General features: G+C 40.7%; 1 protein-coding gene across 1 annotated transcript in view; it reads right to left on the bottom strand.

Annotated features, from left to right (window-relative positions):
- Positions 1-21964, bottom strand: part of vav3 (vav guanine nucleotide exchange factor 3) — a gene marked incomplete at its 5' end in the record, with an annotated part of 90738 nt that overhangs the window by 30669 nt on the left and 38105 nt on the right. Inside the window, 12 exon segments of the mRNA XM_080514882.1 lie at positions 3035-3167; positions 3824-3909; positions 4028-4114; positions 5291-5359; positions 9194-9289; positions 9515-9614; positions 9803-9906; positions 10942-11010; positions 13088-13189; positions 13941-14049; positions 15124-15189; positions 15310-15368. Of these exon segments, the coding sequence (XP_080371008.1) occupies positions 3035-3167; positions 3824-3909; positions 4028-4114; positions 5291-5359; positions 9194-9289; positions 9515-9614; positions 9803-9906; positions 10942-11010; positions 13088-13189; positions 13941-14049; positions 15124-15189; positions 15310-15368 (1080 nt within the window).

The raw sequence follows: 21964 nt of genomic DNA, 5'->3' as shown, positions 1-21964 counted from the left end.
CTGTTAATTGGTTTGTCAGGAGTCCAGCATGGTTTCTGAGTGATTGCTGACTCAGTTATAAAGAGGCAATAATGGGCCTAACGGCGCACGACTGGCCTCCATTAAAGCCCCAATGGTTTGTTATGTGCCGCGCTGGGTTTGTTCGATTCATTTTAAGACCTGTTAATACCCAACTTCTCTTAATACAACCCCAATTTGAAAATAATGGGTCACTGCTGAAATGTAAATAAACACAAATTTTATTCACAACATGACTTAGTTTTAAATTGTACAGGGGCAACAAAGGCAAGAAAAATCAGTGGTAAAATATGCAAGATGTCCACAAAAAAAAAAAAAAAAAGTTCCTTCGTTAAGACCATTATCAAATGACTTTGCCAATCTGGAGGAATCTCTGTGCACAACAGGGACAAGGCCAAAGTCAGGATTAGATGCTGGCTGTTTTAAAGCCCTCGGGCGGCATCGCATAAAGAATCAGGCACGAATCGGCAGTGGAAACCACTGAATGGTCTTCGTAACACCTCCAGATATAATTGCCTGGGAACTCGGTTCATCCACAAATGCAAGTCAAAGCTGTGTGGTGCACAGAGGAAGCCACATGTGAACGCCATCCAAAGGGGAGAAAAAAAAATAAAAAATGCTTCTTCTCTGTGCCAAAGCTCATTTCAAATGGAAAACTGAATCAGTTTTTGTGCACAAGCCTGCATGTTAGATGGTGTGGGTTTTTGCATTGGTATTCATGGTGTGGGCAGATTAAGCAACTGAACAGCAACTATTAATGATGAAAAGTATTTAGAGCTTTTTAGATCATGGTTTTACATGTCTCAACAAGATGACACTAAACTCCACGTGCTTGTGGTGTTCACCTTCATCCAATACTCAGACTTAAGCAACAGATCAAATCAAAGTTATTTTTGTCTTAAGCGTCAGTTTCTGAATTTGATTTACAGTAGGTGTCACAGGCTCACAGTTTTGATCCCAGCTTTAAATAGAAGAATCAGGCTATACCTTGTGCAGATCATTTATTCATAACAGGACAAAACACACCAAGACACAAACACGTTCACAGCTGTGGGCCAATAAAAGGTCAATAATTCACCTTATACCCAAGTGAGATTAAACCCACTCACACGATGAGAACATGCAAACTCCACGCAGAAAGACTGTCAATCGAACTGGGTATATTCTCATTGTGAGCCAATAGTGCAAACAACTACATGCACAATTGAGATTTATGAATATTTTCTTTTTTTTGCAGAATGTATCTTATTACCTTTACATGTTGTAAAGTTACTGCAGCTATAAAAGCAAAGCACTGAATAAACCCACTGCTCTCCTCCAGTCCCGTTTGTACGGAGTGTGCGGCGCACAGCCTCAGGTAAAATTAAATGTCATCCAAAGCCCATCATAAAATCACTGCAAATCACAGCTTAAAGTGGGTTATTGCTTCCTGGAAATGATAACACGCCATAAAATTAAAAGTTGAACATTGGAGACGTAGTTTCTTCTCCAGTTAATGAGACGAATCCGTGCGGATTCAAACCGACTCCCCACCCAATCGGTCCTGACAATAGAAGCATCTTTATCAGAATTAGAAACTGAAGTTGGGGGGAAGAAAAACCAAAACGCAGAGGTGTGAATTACATTTCCCTGACAGCCGTGGAAAAAAAAATAAATAAAAAAATCCAGCCTGGGAGGTGTTAGCAGCAGAAATAAGCTGGTCGGCTGACTTTTCTTCACTGGATTAAAATTCAAGCCCCATGTTTTCATTGTTCCCCCATTTTTGTGTCCATCATAATAAAGCAGCCGAAAATGTGTCTAGACAGTTATGTGCAATTGAGAGCAATATGCTGAGCGCAGTCTGAGAGGCTGGCAGGGGGAGAAAAAAAAAAACTCCAAAAAAAAAACCGCACCTTGTCAGTGTTGTTTTCTTTCTGACATCAGCTTGATTTAATTGAGGCTAATGTTTGCACAAGTCTGAGGTAAAACATCATCACTGTGACCTCGCCAAATGTGCTATTGAATTACTCTCTTGGAACCAAAAATGAAATGTTTACTGAGATGTGCGGGGGGGGGGAGAGGTTGCAATGATGAGAAATGTGCCAAAATCTTTTCCAAGGTGAGAGCCGGATCTGAAAGTTAAAAAACGTGTACCTTGTCAGGTACATGTTGGAGGATGAAAACACCTGGGAGACTCACTCCTGCACTGTGCATAGTGGGAGGGATTCAAACCTGCACACTGGATTCTTCATGACTTTCCATCATGGAAACTTGAACACTCCTACGCGGCACCAATCCGTTTTTTTTTTTTTTTTGTCTGTATAGCACGACGGGATCAACTTCTATGACGTGAGAGAGCTGTAAAAGTCTTATATTTGCTCCCTCACCTTCTCAGATGTGTCATTAAATTGCCTGGCGTGCACCTCGCCATGCTCTAGAAACAGTAGAGGCACTGAAGAAACAGTGTTAGGTAACAGTATTACTGGAGGAATAATGCGCCGCTTTGTCATCCTGCAACAAAGCTTACACTGGCACTATCTGAACTGTTACACCCGGTAGTGAAAGTAGCCGATGAGTTACCATTCGACTAAACTCTTGTTTATTTAAATGGCCCTTGCACAACAGTGTCACAAAAGCTGTTTAACTGGAATAATGATGATTTAAGTGGCAAATATTAAAATTAGATGCATCGCATATAGGTTAGTTATTCTTCATGAAATGTATTTGAATGTTGGCAGTTTATCTCGACTGTTTTGTTTTTTCAAATGTCTTTGAAAAAATGTATGCATTTTACAAACGTTTCGCAAAAACTATTAAATTGAATTACATGAAATTTTCAGAGTTGATTTGTCATCATCCAAGGACCAATCCGCCCGCAGTTGGCGAAGATCAGTGCTCCACCGAGCACTTCCTGTTCTAGTTTGGAAAATATGTTAATATGGTCTAAAGGGGCGTTTAAGCAGCCGTTTCTGGATTTCAGTTACACGTAGACATTCAGATGAGCAGGCGTACAGACATGAAGCGTGTCTGGACGAACCTTGCGGTTCTCCTTGTCCGACGTGGGGTTGTTGGTGATCTTGAAGAGGTGCAGGTCAATCACTTCCTTCATCTCGTAGTTGTCTCCTCGCCGCTTGCAAACGATCACGGCGGCGTCAAAGAGGAAGATGTGCCTGGAGGTTTGAAACACACCAGTCAAACAGATCAAACCAAGTTACACAGAAACATTAATACTGAACGTGCATCGTGTTTGCTGCGGACGGTCGGAGGCGTAATGCACCTGCAGTTCCCTGATACTGTGCAGAAGTGTTGAAGAAGAGATGTTGCTAATTGTAATTGATCCTGAAGCCTGTGTGCTCAAAATAAATCATTTTTCGGACGCACACTGTGTGATAGCTCTACGGATGGTTAGGCTTGTTTTAAAGTACAGCAGACAGTTCATAAACGTAGCAGACATGTGTTTGGCAAACATAATCTTGGAGACAGAGGAAGGCCAGACTAACAATCCAACATCCGCGTGATGGAAAGCCTGCGGTGAGCAGTCCCAGGAAAGGCGAGAAATCACATCCACATGTAAAGACGCCTGCAAATGCAACGTCATCTGTGGCGGCGTTTGGTCGTTATGCCGGAGATCCTGAAGGGAGCGGGCGTCAGCTCGATGCCAAAACATCACACGCCCCCGCGTATTGACTGTCGGAGGCGTAATGCACCTGCAGCTCCTTGATACTGTGCAGAAGCGTTGGCTGCAGCGGCGCTGACGTCCGCTCAGGCAGCTTGGAGTTCAGCTCCGAGTCATTTCCTCGAGACGCCTGTCAGCCTGACATCTCACCTGTCCTGTTTGGCTCGTTTGTCCACCGAGGCCACCCGTACCTCCCCGTCACCTTTGGGTCTCCCGTAGTTACTCAGAGGCTGATTCTGCACCAGAGGAGGAAAGGGAAAGAGTCTGTTTTCAAACTGGTAGAAAGAGAAGCTTTTTTTGTGTGTTTTTTTTCCCCCACCAAAAGATATCAGGCTCTCATTATTTGCAGCTTACCAGGTTTTCAATGGATTTTTGATACTGATCTATTTCTCGCAGCGTCTCATTGTCCCTCTTGACCTCATTAACGTACTGAGCCAAGTCCTGCACACACACACACACACACACCGGAAAATCACGTTATTGAATTGGGTTAAACACAGTACAGCATGCTGAGCTTTGTTCAAGATATGTACGCCTTTATGCATCCATTAATTAATAAGAGGTATAATAGAGATTTGATTAAAGAGAACACTCGCAGCTTTCAGCTTCTGTAAAAAGGCACAATGTCAGATTTAACTCTTGCCTCTGTTGCATACTAGGTGGGAATTTTGAGCCGCTTTCGCACGAGCCTGTAGTTTTCGTCGCTTTTCTTTGGTTTGTATTTTGGAGTAGGAGGTGCAGTCGTCCACATTGATGACTATCCTCGTATGTAGTGGACGAGGCTTTCTGTTATTGTTGTGTGAATTGTGTCAATTTCTTGTAGATTAAAGTTATATTGCAAGATTTCACATGTCGGAAAAATGTATAACTTTTAACAGGTCGTTGAGATGAAATGATACCTGTTGTTTTGTTTCACTCAGTTTCATTTTTGACATTGTAATGAAAACATAAAAAAAAACAATATCATGGAAGCCTTAAAGATATTTCCTAAATTATATGGTAAAATGCAGAAAATGCATTTTGCATCATTTTAGGGAGTCATGCTAAGGAAATCTATATTAATGAACACTTTCCCCAAATAATTTATCTTCAATATTTACATTATTTTCACAATAAAAAGTGATGCTATTGTGTTTGTTGTCAAATTTATATTGAGTGATGCCAAAAAAACCAAACTCCAATCTAAAACCTACATTAATGCATACTTGGTTAAATCTGTTTATGCCATCAGGTAGTTTGTTTTCTGCACAAATCTTCTGCAATTCTCGTCATTCCATCTAAATCTCCATCAGCAAAATACAAACAAGAATCCATCCACTTGCTACTCCCAGTTCATTGAAGTGAGGACGGACACTGGACAGACGCTATGCATGGACGTCTTTGTGTGGTGCGCCTGCAGAGATCATACCATGGCTTTGGGAGAATATGCAAAACGTGACACAGAAGGTCGTGGCGCTCTGTCATTCACCCGGTGTGAAGCTTGTGAGATGAATATCTTGACATGCGTGTGCACGTCACACAGGTCATGAGTTCATTTACGCACAACTCGTATCCCCCGATGGATTGACTCAAAGTCGGGACGAGACGAAAACAAAACTGGGAGATTTGTTGCCGTACCTTCATCGCATCCAATGCCGTGCGGAGATTAGTCTTGTCGGTGGCGTCGTGCGTGTGTTTCACCAGCTCCTATTGGACAGACCGCACGCAAAAAAAAAAAAAACTCAGAAGAATGCAAAGAGGAAGAAGAAGAAGGTTTGTCAATCATAAAACAAAAGGCGCATGGAAAATTCATGAGCACGGTTATCCCCCTGCACACATCCGCCTCGGCCATATGCAGCAGGTGAACTTAAGGCTGTGGCTTTAGATATGAAATGAAAAATAGAAAAAAAAAGCCGGTCCTGAAATAAATCAGATACCGTGTATGTGTGTGCACTCATCTATTGCAGGTGTGTGTGTGTGTGTGCATCTGAAATTGCTTGCCAGTACCTAACTGCGGCGTAAACAAGACATCTAGACCCAAGCAGTGGAGGATAAGGAAGGATGCCATGCATGTCCTTCATACATACATACACGCACACACGCAAACACACACACACGCACACACGCAAACACACACACACACACACACACACACACACACACACACACACACACACACACACACACACACACACACACACACACACACACACACACACACACACACACACACACACACACACACACACACATGCACACTTCTACACACTGAGCCGCTGAGGGAGATATATATGTCTGCTCGGCACTGCTCAAATCCCCAGTGTCAGTCAAGCTCAACCTGGGCATTATTATCACTAGCAAGACGACAGAGGCCTATTTATCAAGCCTTGCTCCAGCTTGCACACCTCCACCCCTCCACACCTCCACCCAGACACAGAGGAAGGGAGTGGCCGCGCCGATAGCCGAGCACCGTACATGATGGACTCATCGAGGGAACCGCGGTGCCGCAGGTTCATGGGGGGGGGGGGATGATGAGCGGAGAAAGAACGGAGGATTGATGACCACAAAAAAAAGAGAGAGAGAGAGAAAGGAACGGCAAAAAGAGAGGCACTCGGGGAGCGGAGGAAGTGACAAGACATTAGTTGTACAGATTCAGGCTGTCACCACACGGGGGGAAAGTAACCCACAGGATGCTTTATTCAGCGCAGCTCGCCGTCACACGCCTGGTCTGCAGGGATCCGGCGCCCATGTTGACACAACTGAATCACTTTGTTCCCGCGGACATTTTTTTTCCACCGTCACTTTTGGTGGTGCATTTGCGTTTAATGCAATCATTACAGGGGGCGAGAGCAGAAGGTTAGAGGACGCCTATGGTTCATGAAACAATGGAATCAGCACATTTCCGTCCAGGGAAAATGAATAAATGAGCGGTGTGAGGCAGTGTGTATTCATCAGGAACTTCCTAATTGCAATTTATATGAACATGTGCATCATATTACAGGTACACAGAACAGAACGATTTTAACAAGCTTTTCAAAAACAGTGGGTGTAAAATGTTCCTTGGGGAAAAGAGATTTAATTAACAATGTGCAAGTAGGAAGTAGTAGTTTTCATACTTTGTCTTGTAAATGAAGGAAAGCTTTTTTGAACATTTTAAAATTATTCTGACGTATCCTCTCCACTTCTTTTATTTTTGGATTTAATGTTTTGTTTTTCCATTGTTCGTCATCTCGATCACATGACTAGATGGGACAAGATAAGCATCTCCTTCCAACTGCTTTCTGAACACAAGTCGTCATCAATGAGCACAGTGGTTGTTCATTTTCATCTAAAAGACCTTAATGTTGACTTGTTGCTTTTCATATTTTGAAGTTCTGACTTTTAGTTTCTGACAAACATTTTATCTCAAACTTTTTATGCGGTTTATTTTGTGTGTGTTTTTGAAATGGAAATGTTCCAAATCCAAATATGTGAAATGTTTACTAACTGAATCTATTCGCTCTCCCTCGACTGAAAACACATAAATGATGAATTTATACTTTCTACATCTACAGGTACATCATAGAAAAGGTGTAATAAAATTTTGATTATATTTTCCCATACTTTAATTCAGCCTGTGACATTTTTGATTTATGATAGATAAACTGAAACACTTTTCAATTTTGTTTTCCGTGATTATTTTGGTCATGAAAACCAGAAACAAAATACCTCAAAGAATATTTCACAAGGTCAGAACTTATTTTTAAACTAGAAACCAAAACATTAAAGCCTTTTCATATATTTTTCATGAAGGTAAAAGTAACTTAAATCACAATTAAACTTTTTAACGACATTTAACGTGGTGATGTTTCATCAATTAGAAACTACATGAATCAAAAAAAGATGGTTCTCAACTTCATTTCTTCGGTGGAAATCAAGTTTGGATTTCTTTTTGTTGCATTAAAAAGTCCAGTCACCCCGCACAGGCAGCTGTATATGTACATGCATACAGCAGATCGCCTCCACAGACTGACTAAACCTAATTAGGCATCTGGTATTTGTCCTGATTTACAACTTTTACTCTGTTAAAAATTCATGCCATTATATCCGAATTTGAATAATGAAAAGATAATTGGGTGTTATACAGTACAGTAAGCAGTCAATTTGGGATTTATTACAAGAGAAAAAGGTTCAGTGGGACATTCTGGATGATTAAATTGTTCCATTTGGGGATGTTTCCTCTCACAGAGGCACTTTAGTAGCTTCTCTCCAAGTTTGTCCTGAGTTGGCATCACTTCAGTATTGCTTATCTCTGGCTTTGTGTCTGTGCTTGTTTGTCCTGTTCCAGTTCGTTATCTACTTTCTTTGAACTGCTCCTTGACCGTCTCGATCAGATTACAATTGTGTGTGTGTTATATTTGACGGGCAGTCATAAAGAAGCTGCAGAAACCCTCACAGCCTTTAAGCAAGAGGCCAGGGAGGAGAGAAGCGTGGTCAACACTGCCCCTGGTGGACGAACAGAGAACAGAAACTCTCTGATGGGACTGTCATTCACTGAGAGTCATCTATGAATTTGAAGAAGTCCGTGTCATTTGTAATATAATCTATAATGACAGTGCTGGCATCACTTACTACTGTGTGTTGAGAGATTTGCTGGTAATGTGGGATGAGAGACAAATACGGACAGTTTGATTATACAGCTCGTTTCACACGGTGGAGCCCAAATAGTGATATTCAGCAAGAGTCACTATTCAGGTTTTGTGCAATTCAAAATCTTTTAAGCTTTTTAACTTTTAAATGTCTTTCATATTTGGGATGTATTGGTGGAGATGCATGTATGTGTATGACTGATTCCCTCAGCTGAAGTTATTTAGAAACGGAGAGGTGTTATTTTTATCTGTTTTTATGGAAATCAGTCATTATCTGCTCCCACAAGGGGAATACAACATCCAGCAATCATGCAAAACTCTGCATGGCAGCTATTTTTGACAGAAACAAACTAATGAGTGAGTGACGATGAGAAGAGGCAGGAGGAGATAAAATACACGCACGCAGCAGCAAACAGGTCTTATAAAGTAAAGCTGATGTTTTATCGAGGCTGTAAAAACATCCTCAGGGCTGTAAGGTCGGCTCACAACAGATCAGGAGGAGACAGCAGCTCTCAATTTAAAAAAAAAAAATCATGTTTTAGCTTTAATTGCTTTGTTGTCTTTTAGAAAGCAGCATGCCTCATCCTTAGGTAGCTCACGACAAGCTGATAAGTTACACAGTTTTTCTGCTCACAACAAAAAAGGACACACTAATATAAAAATCTAATCTATGTGAACGAGTAGGAATCATTGTCACTGCTAGAAGATGCAATGAAACTGCTTAGCAGCAACCTCAACAGTATTGAGTATATTTAAACACATATTAACGGTGTCAATGTTGATATCAATTATCTGTTGATTGTATATATGAAGTGAAAGTTCACATTTTAACTTTAACTTAAATTGTCAACATTCTAAGGTAAACAATGGAGTGACATTGATCTTCAGAACAGTACAGGTTGGAGCGGAGTACCTGCAGGAGGAGGTGGTATTTCAGGACTCGCTGCATCGGAACGACCAGCAGATCCCTCAGTGTAAACTTGCCGTAGTTTGCTCTTTTTGAACACTCCTGCAGAAACACAGAAAAAAAATAAACAAGCCATATATATACACACACACTGTAAATCCTGCTGTCAGCTGCAGCAGCATCGTCATCCCCTGCAATGCCTCGGGCGCACACATGAGGGCATGCTCCAACCACTCTGGGAGACTGAGCGATGAACGCTCGTCACCGTGGCGCTGAATGCCCATTTATTCATTCATCCTTTATTGAAGGCGGCGGGGATTCGTTTACCTCCAGCTTCATGCGTACGTCCTCTCTGTTTTTGCAGATGTCATCGAGGGTGGCGATGGCCGTCTCCACGTGGCTGCAGTACTTCCCATAGATCAACAACCTGCAATTTATCAACACTTCATGAGCTAAAAAGGTTTTAAAAGAGATTATTTCATGGTTGTTTATTAAACTGCTCGCAGTCTGAGTGATGAAAACTCTAAATGTTTGTGATGTCTTATCTTACAAGAGGAAAATATCTTTAAAAATCTGACTAAAAGAAACGGTTGGATGACAGATGTGTTGGTGTACCTCTCTTTATACGTGATGAAGATCTGGTAAAGGTTCTGGGCACTTCTGTGGTGGACTGAGTCCTGCATCTCCACCAGCAAATCCTTGTGGACTTTAACAAGGTCCTGAAAACATTCAACAAAGTTCAGTTCAGTTCACACAACTTTATCTATCCCACAAGGAGCAATTCATTTGGTAGCTTTCAAGTGTACATTTATATTCATGAATTCATTCAGTCAATAAATATATCGCCAATGATTGAATCCGCCACCTGACAGGGACACAATTAAGCCTCTTATGTCATCTTGTTGATATAAATCATTTTGAAATATATAAATAGTATTATAAAAATAAGGAGGTAAAATAGAAGTACTCTGCCTAATACTAGACATATCTTATTCAGTTGTAACCAGTTCTGATTACAGTTACTTATATATTGTGAGTGAAACAGTAATTATTATTTCGGTGAAGAAAATCTTACATTTATTGATTTTGATATCAGGTTGACGGTGAGAAAAGAATCTATTGATAAAAAGGGGATCATTTATTTCGAGCGATGAACAGATCAGAGCTGCTGTGGCTACACATGGACGCTTTGTCATTTTCTCGCTCAGGATCAATGAGGCTTTGCTCCTCCAGTAAACAAGAGTTTAGAGAAATAGTGACACCGCTAATGCTCAAAGCTGGTCATAAAATACCAGCCTAAAATACCGTTTCCACCAAGGACTGAAGTGAACAAGCCCACTAAACTTTCAGTAACTGAAAATGAGTTAAAGTTTATAACAGTAAACATTGCTGATTAAAGTGTTACGACTGTGCACTGCTCCTTACTTCTTTAAGGTTATACACCATTATATAAACTTTAGTAATCATTTACCCAATGTGAAGCAAGTGAAGGTTAGAATTCAGTTCAAAGAGCTGTGACCTTTACAAAGTGCCACGCCGAAACGACATTTGATTCATCGTGAATGGAATTTGTCCATTTACAAAGTGGAGCCATGTTTGTTACAGAAAACTCCGAGGAAGTTGCATTCAGCCTTTACAGGTTTACTTTTTTTATTTTATTTTATTTTTTTGAATGTACATCCTTTTGTGGAAAATTCCACAAAAAGGACCATTTGGTGACCCCGAGTCGACCGCAGCCAACGACCGAGACTTACCGGAATATTCACAAATACCTTGTCCAACTCGGCCACGGATAAAAACATGGTGAGGGGTGCCATAAAGTGCTGCGGGAAAGAGAGAGAATGAAAGGGAATGAAGCTCGTTCATCTCCAGTAAGAGTGGGAAAGTCATTTTGTGCGAGCTGCTATTATATTATTGGGGGGTGGGGGGGGGGGGGTGGGGGGGGGTGGGTTGCAAAGAGCTGCAGTCAGCGAAAACAAGGAGGACTGTCTGGGTCACGACAATAATCTCATTCTCAGAGTTTGCAATTTAATGATTTCCTCTCTGAAAGCTCCCACCACACAGTCACCTCTACATCTCAAAGGAGCGGGCGAGCGCAAACTGAATTCCACCATCCACTTCATATCGAAAGTCATCTACTGAGACACTCCGCTGGGAAATCAGGCGAGGTCTTTTCGCGGGAGTGAACGTACACAAGAGGGAGAAAAGCAGTGGCTGCGACTGTGGAGGTGAGGGCGGTGGAGGGGGTAAGAAATGGGAGTCGTACCCGGGCCCGTGAAAGTGCAGGGTAAGGTGGAAAACAGCGTGGACAAAAGGTCTTTTCTACGAGTTCTGCTCTTTCAGAGATTATTCTTTACCCACTGCTAATTTCAAAAGTAAAAACTTTTTCCACTTTGCTTCATTTCTTCATTGTTTTTTTCATTTATTTTTTTTCGGTCTCTGGTCATTACAGAGTCCACTCTAAGCTTCCAGGCAATGGGAAGTAGTTTATTTACAATAGAAAGCCAAAAGGTTATTTAAACTCACAAAGTTTTGTTTCACTTTTTATAACAACTTAATACGAGAGTCAATCTGGCTGCTCCTGCTTACAGGGGTCCACACAGCAATTAAATGTTTATTAAAAAATAAACATACTGTATAGTTCATTTCCACTAATTTGTTGAGCGATTTGTTACCTTAAAAACTTTAATAAAAGACACGAAAAGGGCTATTTGAAGAAATAAGTACTAATTGTTTTGTATTTTTTATTTACGTTCTGTACAATCTGTGGAAAATGCCAAAAAAAAACAACAAAAAAAACACCTAAAGATGTACAAGCCACCATCACCTACCATGTCAATAAAGAAAAAGCAAAAGTAAATTTAAGGACGTTTTTTTTGAGTGAAGCACAGCTTTTTGTTTCTATTCTTCCATCCAATAAAAACTTGGTTTTGTTTTATTGGAGAACAGGTACTTAACACATTTAACTGCACATTATACGACGTACAATTGTCGTTTGTGACAAATAAAGGACTTGACTTAATATCCTGCAAAGAGAAGCTTTTATCAAGTCAAGAACAACGCAAAAAAATAAAAAGCACTTAAAATTGTCATGCTTCCTCTGACTAAGCAGTTGTTCTGGAGGCTCACTGAGAGGAAGCAGTAGACCCCAGCAGGGGGAGCTGTGTCCTTCTTCTCAACCTGCACATTGTTGATGGACATGGTTTGTACAGTTTAGTCCCCCTATTATTCTGTGTGGACCCACATATATTTGACTGCTGCAGTGCCGCCTGGACCTCCGCTACTCCTACTCACTTCTTGTTTCGTTTCCTTTTGTCTTTCCTTCCTTATCTCAAGGAAATGTTCATGCACCAGGGAGCATTCTGTCCTCTATTCATCAGTGCATTTTTGTCCCTCTGCGCATTTTATTTCCCGCATTGTCATAAAAAAAGTCACAGATCAATTGATGCCGAGATATTTAGGAGAATTTTTTTTTTTTTTTTTTAAAGGAAGAATCAATTAACATCAATGATATAGTGTTAATGTAATGTATGAACATCCACCTTGAAGAAATACAGGATGCAATATTTGAGGTGACCTCCAGAGGGCATTGTACTCATAACAGAATCCATGCAGAGGCAGGAGATGGCTTTCATCAGAGGGCACATTAGGGACTTTGGCAGAAAGTATTTAAAATGCAAAACTTTTTACTTCTCCTACGTTTGATATGTTTACCGTTTCCATGACAAAAAAATGTCTAGCTTCTACTGTGAATAAAAATGGCTGCTTGTTGTCCCATGATTCTAGGACTGAAAAGAACCAGTGGCGGAGGCCAACGTGGGTCGTTACAATTTCAAGAATATAGTCGAAAGACGTGCATATTGTGGATCAGAAAAGGAATGTGACGATGTTCTCACGTACCTTCTCTATAGACTCCAGGGTTTCAGTGTATTTCTCCTCTGTCTGCCTGATCTCTGTTAAACAGCAACTCCTGATGTCAGTCTCCGCCTGCTTCTGAAAGGCCTACACACACACGCACACACACACACACACACACACACACACACACGCTTTATTTTAAAGGATGCATGTGATATGAAGTTTAATGCTTTATTGTTCCTGTAAATGAAACATTTAAGGCTTCAGAGCAGTTTTTTGGAAAAAAATTTGAATATAAGTAAGGATAAATAGCAGCGAAACTCTCTATGAAACCTTTATCCAAGGATGAGTTTTTTTCTTCTCATTTTTGAGAAATAATCATTAAAAAAAAAAAACTAATAAGTAAGTAAATGAATTATTTACTTGAAAGACTGATTTTTACAACAGAAGTTATTACTTTAGTGTCATGGAGGCGGCAATAAGAAGACATTCAAATCTTATAGTATGAAAACATCAAGTTGTCAAGTTAACAGAGTGATGAGACAAAGCTTTTATAACAGGACAGTTTGGTGATAAAAACCTAGAATTTTGTGCTTTAAAAGTGTTAAGTCAAATCTATCTAACTGAACTATGCACAAAAAGTAAGGACATGTGTTTTTGGTTCAGTAGGGTTTTGTTTCCTTCTCATAAGAAATCATCCTTGAAAATAAATCTTAGACTTTTTAAAAGCCTGTTTATTCTTCTTTTGTATGATTCTCCATTTGTAAGGAACATGCATTTAGGGGATGAGCAGCACAGCAAGTATGAAGGTCGCATAGTATTCTCAAACTAATCCAAGAAGCACTTGTTATTTTCAGTGCATTTTTAATCTCGAAGTAAGTGAGGTCGGACAAACCGGAGGAGGGATCGCCTCCGTCTTCATCAGGTCTTCGTAGATCTCGCCGCCCTCTTCATCGTCGTACACGCAGTCGTACAGATCCTCCTCATCCTCCACTTCGTTCTCACTGCAGGACACAGACGGAACATGGAAGTGAGGTTACATCACATCACAGAGCCTCTTTGATCCAGAGTTTTATTATGGAGGTTTTTTTTGCTTTTTTTTTTAACTTCTGGTGAGTTTTCACTCCTCATCACGGCCACATAAAAGCGTCACACAAAGACACACATGGTTCTGCTTTCTTCTTCTCTCTCTCTCTTATTTTTTTTAAATACAACATTACAAATCCTGTTAGCCCAGGTACAATGTTTAATCCCCGGCGGTGAAAGTGGCTCAGGAGCACACTCACAAGTCTCACCACACCCGTCGGCCCAACGTGGAGTGGGTTGGTGAGCGAAGAGGAAACATCAAAAAGCTCCATCCACATAAACAGCATGTCTCTATATGTATCCATACATTTGCAGGTTTGTTGGGATTATAAGCAAGGCGGGTAGCTTAAGTTTTGAATACGTTTGCATTACAAGGCAAGTGCCAAATCAGTCAAATCCAGAAATCCACATTAACCTGGGCAGAGCCGAGAGTTTTCATATCAATGCATTCTGATAAACGGCTTTGGATGGGATTGTGCCAAGAGCGGCGTCTGCGGCATGGGAGGATTATGTAACGTTCATTATTGTGTTTCTCCTTCAGCCTCAAAAAGTGGGAATTGCATTATTTAGTTGTTTTGATATAGTTGACTTAAATGTATTTATTGTTATTGATGGACTAAATTGTATAACCTGTAGCTACACACTGCAGCCCTGCTGGAGCATTTCGGGTTATTTTTATATTGCAAAAAACTGTCATTTAAACTAGCGGAGCTGCGCACAGCGTAAGACTCGAATCGCTGATGGTGAATTTGCAGTCCCACACAACTTGAGGGTAACTAAGAGGAGAGTTGCTGAAAAAGCCTTGGAGGAAGTGGCTGCTTTCCAGGGAACAAATGGCGACGCCGTCGACAGCAGACTGTAAATTTTTAAGTGATCTCCAGGCTAAAAGCACGGCTGACTAACTGAAATTAATGTCTCATAGAAATGTTCTCGGGGGGAGAAAGGTATCTCACAGGGTTTTGTTATTCACGGGAAGAATGGATGAAACGTACTCTATGAGGTCCTCCAGGTGGTTGTAGATGTTGTCATCTTCAACACTTTCCTCCGTTGGAAAGGCTCTGTGAGGAAAAAGACAGACTCTGTAATACTCTGAAAATACACTTCGCTAGTTCAAATTAAGAAATTGATTTGCATGAACTAATAACAATAATAATAATATATTATTGTATGGAACATACCTGATTCCAGCTTGTTGCGCAATCGCTGTGTGGGAGAGTTTTGATAGTGTGTCCATAACCTGAAACAGAATAAAAGAGAAACATTATCAGTATTACTACCATGCAGTATTTCCTAGAAGAAACACATGAGGGCAGCATTTTCCAACACTTGAACAAACTGAGGATCATTTCTGTGTGCGTGTGTGAGACACTATAGCAACTCACACTCAATTTCAGTTGAGTTGCACAAGCCAGGTCAGTTAGAATCTACATGAAACGAGGATGTGTAATGATGACATAGTTAAAACTCTCAAATCGGTTTCATTCTATGCTCTTTGTATTTGGAGAGTACATGTTCTCCCTGTGCACATGTGGATTTTCTCAAAGTCCCAAAAACATAAAAGAAAAAAAGAAAATAAAACTGTCCACGGAGTGTTATCTATTGTTCTATTCTTCATAATTGAGACCAAACTAGTCAGCTTATATTGTGTTTGTGGTTTTTATATTCTATTCATACTTAAATGCAGTGGGGGGGGGTTGATTCACACTCAACAGTTCGTAATGCTGTAACAGTGAGACGGCGTCACATGACCCGATGTGCAATTGATTGTAGTGTGAAGTTAGCCGTATGGCTGCACGGGCCGACATGATTACTATTAGTATGACACGTGATTTCACGCTCCTGTGCTCAGTCCTGCGAGTGCCCTTGACCCTGTGTGCATGTGTGTGTGTGTGTGTGTGTGTGTATTAGGACGTCTTTGACAATTAACACAACTCATCGGCCCAACAAGGGAGCGCCGTTAGTTGGTGTTTTGCAACCTGCCCACTAAACCTCTTTGTGGCCCACAAGCTCACACTCACAGATGTAATGTAGATGCATTCAGCCTGGAGCACAAGCTCTTACAGATCAATACTGATCACACAACTGGCCTGTCCCTCCCCCCCTGCTGTGAGCACAATAAATACAAAGGACAGAGACACAGAAGCATGCAGCTTCTGTTCAAATCAATTAAATCTTAAACTGTGAGAATAGAGGTGTTTTTTTTTCTTTTTCTATTATTTACAGATCTCCAGCAGATAAGCATATTGATACGGATCACAATCACTAATCCAACTGCATCACATCCATGAAACCGGAGACTGACTGACAGTCCACGCCTGATAAATCTGTCAGATCCCGAATGCGGCGCCGCATTTAATCTCCCCCTGACACGAGAGGGATCGAGGCAGCGGTGCATTAATAACGCCGTGACACACGAATTAAAGCGGAGTTCATTAGTTGGAGCTCGTGATCAAAGAGAGGGACTAGTTTGTGAGCAGCTGAGCAGTGGGAGGATGTGGCGGGCACGCGCAGCTCTGCAGCACTGCGATTACACATGCGGGAAGAGAGGCGGTGAAACAGGGTTTCAGACGTGATGTTTAATCAACGGGCGAGATCCAAAGACGTGATATTTATCGTCAAACTGACTCTGTTCTGTCATCAATGATCTTAACTAAAACACCCGCTTCCAGACAAGCAGATATCTTACAATCACAAGTGTTTATAGTGCGTTCATGAGTAACTGATGTGTGGAAAATTCCTCTAAATGCAGTCAAGCTGGGAATTTCCCCACTGGGAAGGTTTGGCAGAGCTCCCCAAATCATGTTTGATGATATAGCAAAAGTTTTAGGGAAAGTTATGAAATGAAGTCATCTTCATTGTATTTATAGTCATTACTCATAGGAATAAATTAACACTCCCTCCTCCCACCACTTCAGTGACAGAAACTCACTGTGTGCAACCATAAAAGCTCCTTGGTAACAGTATCGCTATTGTTGGAAAAGTAAAGTTTGAAGGTTCATAAACAAAGTTTGATATTAAATTGTACCTCCTGAGCCTTTTTCATTCCCCTCTTGGTTGTCGTTTGTGATGACGGGTTGGAGGCGGCCATATTTCTTCCAAAACCGGGAAATTAGACTTTCCCAGTTGGAAACCATGCCAGTTCCATAAAAGCCAATTTCCTTCTACGGTCTCATGAAATGTCTCATCAGTTCCTTCATGTTTCTTGGAATTTTATTCTCTTTGAGTTCGTATCTTTCTGTTCAGCCTCACGCCACGCCTTCTACTTCTTCGTTGTATTTTAATTGTTGGCAACCATTTAAATGGAGCATTACTGATCAGAGGTTTTGAACAGTGGACAATACTATTAATTGTAAAGTCCTTCCTTTCTCCATTCAGCTTCCAGAACTGTCCTTTCTTCATTGGAACAAGTACAATTAAATAAAACATGTACATGTTCTTTCTGAGACTTTCCTAATTTAGGAAGAGGCGATTTTACAGTGTTCATTAAATTATATAAAAACCTTCCTGGCATTTCTGCTCTCCATCTGCCCTGCCACTCTTCCATGATTTAATCCATAGTCAAGATTTCCCCTCGTTTTTCCCAAGCGGCAGCTTTCACACCACATTTTTCCCCAGGAAGTGTAGCTGATGCACTTCCTGCTTGATTAGCCCCACCCCTTTCATCACGAATGTGTCTTGCTGCAGTCGAGTGACATTCACATCAGCTTCACAGAACGGTAAGAAAGAAATGGAGCGAAAACCTTTTTGTATGATTAAAAATCTTATTTGGTACGACAGAAGGACCTGATGAATCGACAGATTATTCATCAGCATTAGGAGAACTGTCAGCCGTTTCAAAGGCCATTAATGACACAGAGCAAATTCTGGCTCCAGTCTGGTTCACCAAATCACCAAGCAAAGTGTAGAAATTAAAAAAAAAACATACATTTATTTAAAACATTTTTTTTTTTACAAGTTTCTTAGAATTAGCACAACAACACAACAATAAGACCTTGGCCATGTTGTAAGTGTGAGTTTGTAAAAAAAAAAAAAAATAGAACAATCCAACAGCTATAGGAAAAGTATTTCTTTGAGACATTTCACTGTTTTTTGCACCAGAAGGATTCATAAGAATTGGCTTCACGTTGAGATTGTTTTTTAATTTGGTGAAAATATCGACATTTTCATTGTGTATACTCGGCGCCACAATAAAGAAAAACTTTAGAGTATACATTTAAAGGTTTATATGGTAGTTTTTTACTCGTCTGGAATTTGTTTGGCAAGATAAACGTTTTTGTTGTTTAGTAGCGATTCTTTTTACAAAATTGTTTTTTGCAGTCAATCAATAGGTATTCATAGATTGACAGTAAAGAATTATTGCACTTGAATTATCCTGCTGGGATTATCTATGACCACGTCACTTCACACCCACTGGTAGTCATTCAGGAGCAGCGAATATCTTTTGTCTTTTTGTGTATTAATCAGTCTGGACTCTGGAATCAGACCATGCTTCTATTTTTCCTCGAACAAAAACAGCACTCGCATTAATTTGTATTGCTGAAGCATGCACTCGTCACTCTTCTACCCGACAAAACAAAGGACCATTCAGAATGATTGATCTCTTTTGACGCCCTACAACAGCCAAGTGGAACCTGGAAACTTTTATTGCATGTCACATCCGAAACAAGAACCAAAACTAGCAGATATAAAAGCCTTTTTAAGCCGTTGTCAAACTATCAGCCAGAATGTTGTGGAGCAGCAGATGTTGTGGAGCAGGTGCCTGGAGGTTCGGCAACCCCTGGAATTAATGTGCCTTCGAGCATGGAAACACATTCAGACTTCAGGCATTTCTCAGTGTAATTGCTAACATTTTGCCGCAAAAAAAAATAAAAAATGACGTGTGTAAAGACTTGCTTTGCAATTCATAAGTGCCGCGATTAGACAATGCATTTGCAACATGTCAACATTGCACTAACAATACCCTGGAGGACACAGAGTGTGTTCGTGAGCACACTTCAAAATGCGCAGCAATGTCAGACTGGCAGACATGGGGAAAGTGAGTTGAATGCAGAAAAGACAACATCTCTAATTGAATCATCAGACGCTCAAAGCCGACCTTCGTCCATCCAGTTATTAATCCAGCTGATGGCTCTGATAATGAATGGAGGGCATGACATCCGGAGGCCAGTTGGCAGGTACAGCATGTCCAAAAGCCGAGGATCCACGGCGTGCAGAACAGAGCTTTGGAGGCGCTCCAGTTGTAGCTGGCAGACGAGTTCGGAAGGGTATGTGTGTGTGTGTGTGTGTGTGTGTGTGTGTGTGTGTGTGTGTGTGTGTGTGTGTGTGTGTGTGTGTGTGTGTGTGTGTGTGTGTGTGTGTGTGTGTGTGTGTGTGTGTGTGTTGGGGAGGGTACGAGTTGCGAAGCGCTGTTCATTTCTGGCTTCGCAAGACGCCATGAGTCACTCACAAACTGAACTGACCATCTGCACACAGCCAAGAACGCTCCCTGAACACTCACAACAAGTATTGCGTCCATCAGCTACCGCTAATAATAGAAATGTCAACGCAATGTCCACAAAGGAAATGAGAGGTTTGAGGCACGTATATAATTTTAGCAATGGGGCTGCATTAGCAAGCAGTGGACAAATATATAAATAATTACTGCTGCACAAGCATCAGAGGTCAAAGGCTGGGCTGCAGTATGCGTGTGTGTGTGTGTGTGTATCTGCACATGATCAGGACTGCCTTCTAATAAACCTACACCACTGCACCAAGTGAGCCGCACCAGAGCAATTAAAGCAGGGTGAGTGATGCGTCTGCTCAGCAGACAGCCAGACGAGGGCACAGCGTACTTGTCATCTTTGCCAGGACAAAAAGCAAGTCATCGAGAGGAGAATCAATACACACTTCTTCAAGAGCTCCTTGCAATTCTTCATTCAGTGTGTGTGGTTTTTTTTTAACAACTTTTAATATTTGTGCCTATACTGTGCTTTTCATTGCAATTTTAACCTGTAAAACATCTAAGAATGTATGAAAAGCACAACAGCATTGTATTGCTGTATTGGTTTTTTTTCTTTTAGTTGAAATCATGGATCCCACTATAGTATACAGTATATGTTTAAGCCTCACTTACATTCACATAGAGTTCACACTTTCCTCAACTTGTTGCTTGAGTTTTGAACATGTTATAGTTGTTGTTTTGTTTTGTTTTCTTGTTATCGTGCATATCTCAACAAACATCTTCTCCATAGATTTCCACAAATTGGAAGTGTGAGATTGACAAAAAGAATAATGACATCCTCACATCATAATGACATACTTGAGAATCAAAAGCTTCGACACTGTAATCTCTATAAAAACAAAACTCCACAGAAATACATACACAAATGATTGTTTGGGAATAATCTTGCAATCAGACCATTAACAACCCGTGATTCCACTGATTGGAGAGGCACCATTATGCATGGTTTGACGCGTTTAATTTTTCCTTCTCGTGAAAATGGCCGATGCACTTTGAATGTCTAACGTGTCGACGATCGCATCGCTTTCACACGCATGCAGTGGCGTGCTGTCCCAGATTTCCGCTCTCCGCTTTCACTCCCCGCTCTTATTTTCTTTTCTTCTCTGTCCTCCTAAATTACTCATTAAAGCCTAAAAATAGAGATCACCTAGGTAATCCGCTGGTGCGTGTGCGGCCGGTCACATTATGTGTTTTTGCGTACACATTTTCTCTTTAGAAAACAAGAAAAGGAATATTTGATTGCACATTGCAATTGAGGTCACGTATACGCTTTTGAGAGAGGCTTTGAAATCAGTGCTGAGAAAATGCTGCTTACCAGTTGTCAAGCTGACAGAGAATCATGCATTAAAAGCGGGACTCTCGGTTAGTTTGACTGATTTTCTATGTCAGAGGAGAAAATATCAGGCTGTTTTGTGTGAGAAGTGAAACATGCAATCACTCCGAGTCGATTGTATAATCGCAAAAACTGTAACATCCATCCATTTTGTGAAAACATGCACGTTGAAGGCTGCGGAAATTGAAGTATTTCAAAGTAGTATTTCAGTAATTATTTCATATTGCATTTATTTGACCAGGAATAGGATTTTAGTTTTTTTTATTTTATTAGGATTTCAATCTTCATTAACAGTGAACATATTGAGAGTGGACTTCATCAAACTAAAACAGAGGGACCACTGATTGGTGTCCGTTTACATAACAAACACAACTTTTGGAAAATGGCTCTCAAGGTACAAATTTTTGAAACTGCTCCGACTCCGTCTCAGTTGAAACGGGGAAAATGCAAGCATACCCGGACGGGCCAATTGCTCCCATTGTTAATGTTTATAGCTTATTTACAGCAAGCCGACTTTGTCGTCATGCATTGTCATTTGAAACATTGCTGTGTAACCAGAGCTTAAGGGTAGAAATTGAAAAAGGTATCTTACTTTTTTTAGCCCGTGCAGTGGAGTAGTGGTTAGCCACGTCTTGCCTCATTGCAAAAAAGTTTGCTTTTGTGAGTCTTCCAGGTTCCAACAGATCATAAACATGCGTTTGAGTGTAATTGGTAAACCTTATTTATCTGTTTCCCAATATGTACAAAAAACAGAAAAACAGAAAAAGAAACAAACAGAATTAAAAAAAAAAAGACAATATGACCATCGATCCAACTGTCACACGACACTCACTCCAATTTTACAATATGCACATTACATGTTTGAAAAGGGGGTAGGAAAAAGTATAACTTTATTATATTCTACCCCTTTACATCATTATCATTAGAATTGTCCATCGGTCTACATGCGAAGGTTTGTGGTCATTTTTTTCGGAGCTGCACAGAAAATAATGTATTTTAC

This window comes from Blennius ocellaris (assembly GCF_963422515.1).
Source record: "Blennius ocellaris genome assembly, chromosome: 19".
Taxonomy (NCBI): Eukaryota; Metazoa; Chordata; class Actinopteri; order Blenniiformes; family Blenniidae; genus Blennius; species Blennius ocellaris.
Note: the sequence above shows the minus strand (reverse complement) of the source record. Positions and strands in the feature narration are given on the sequence as shown.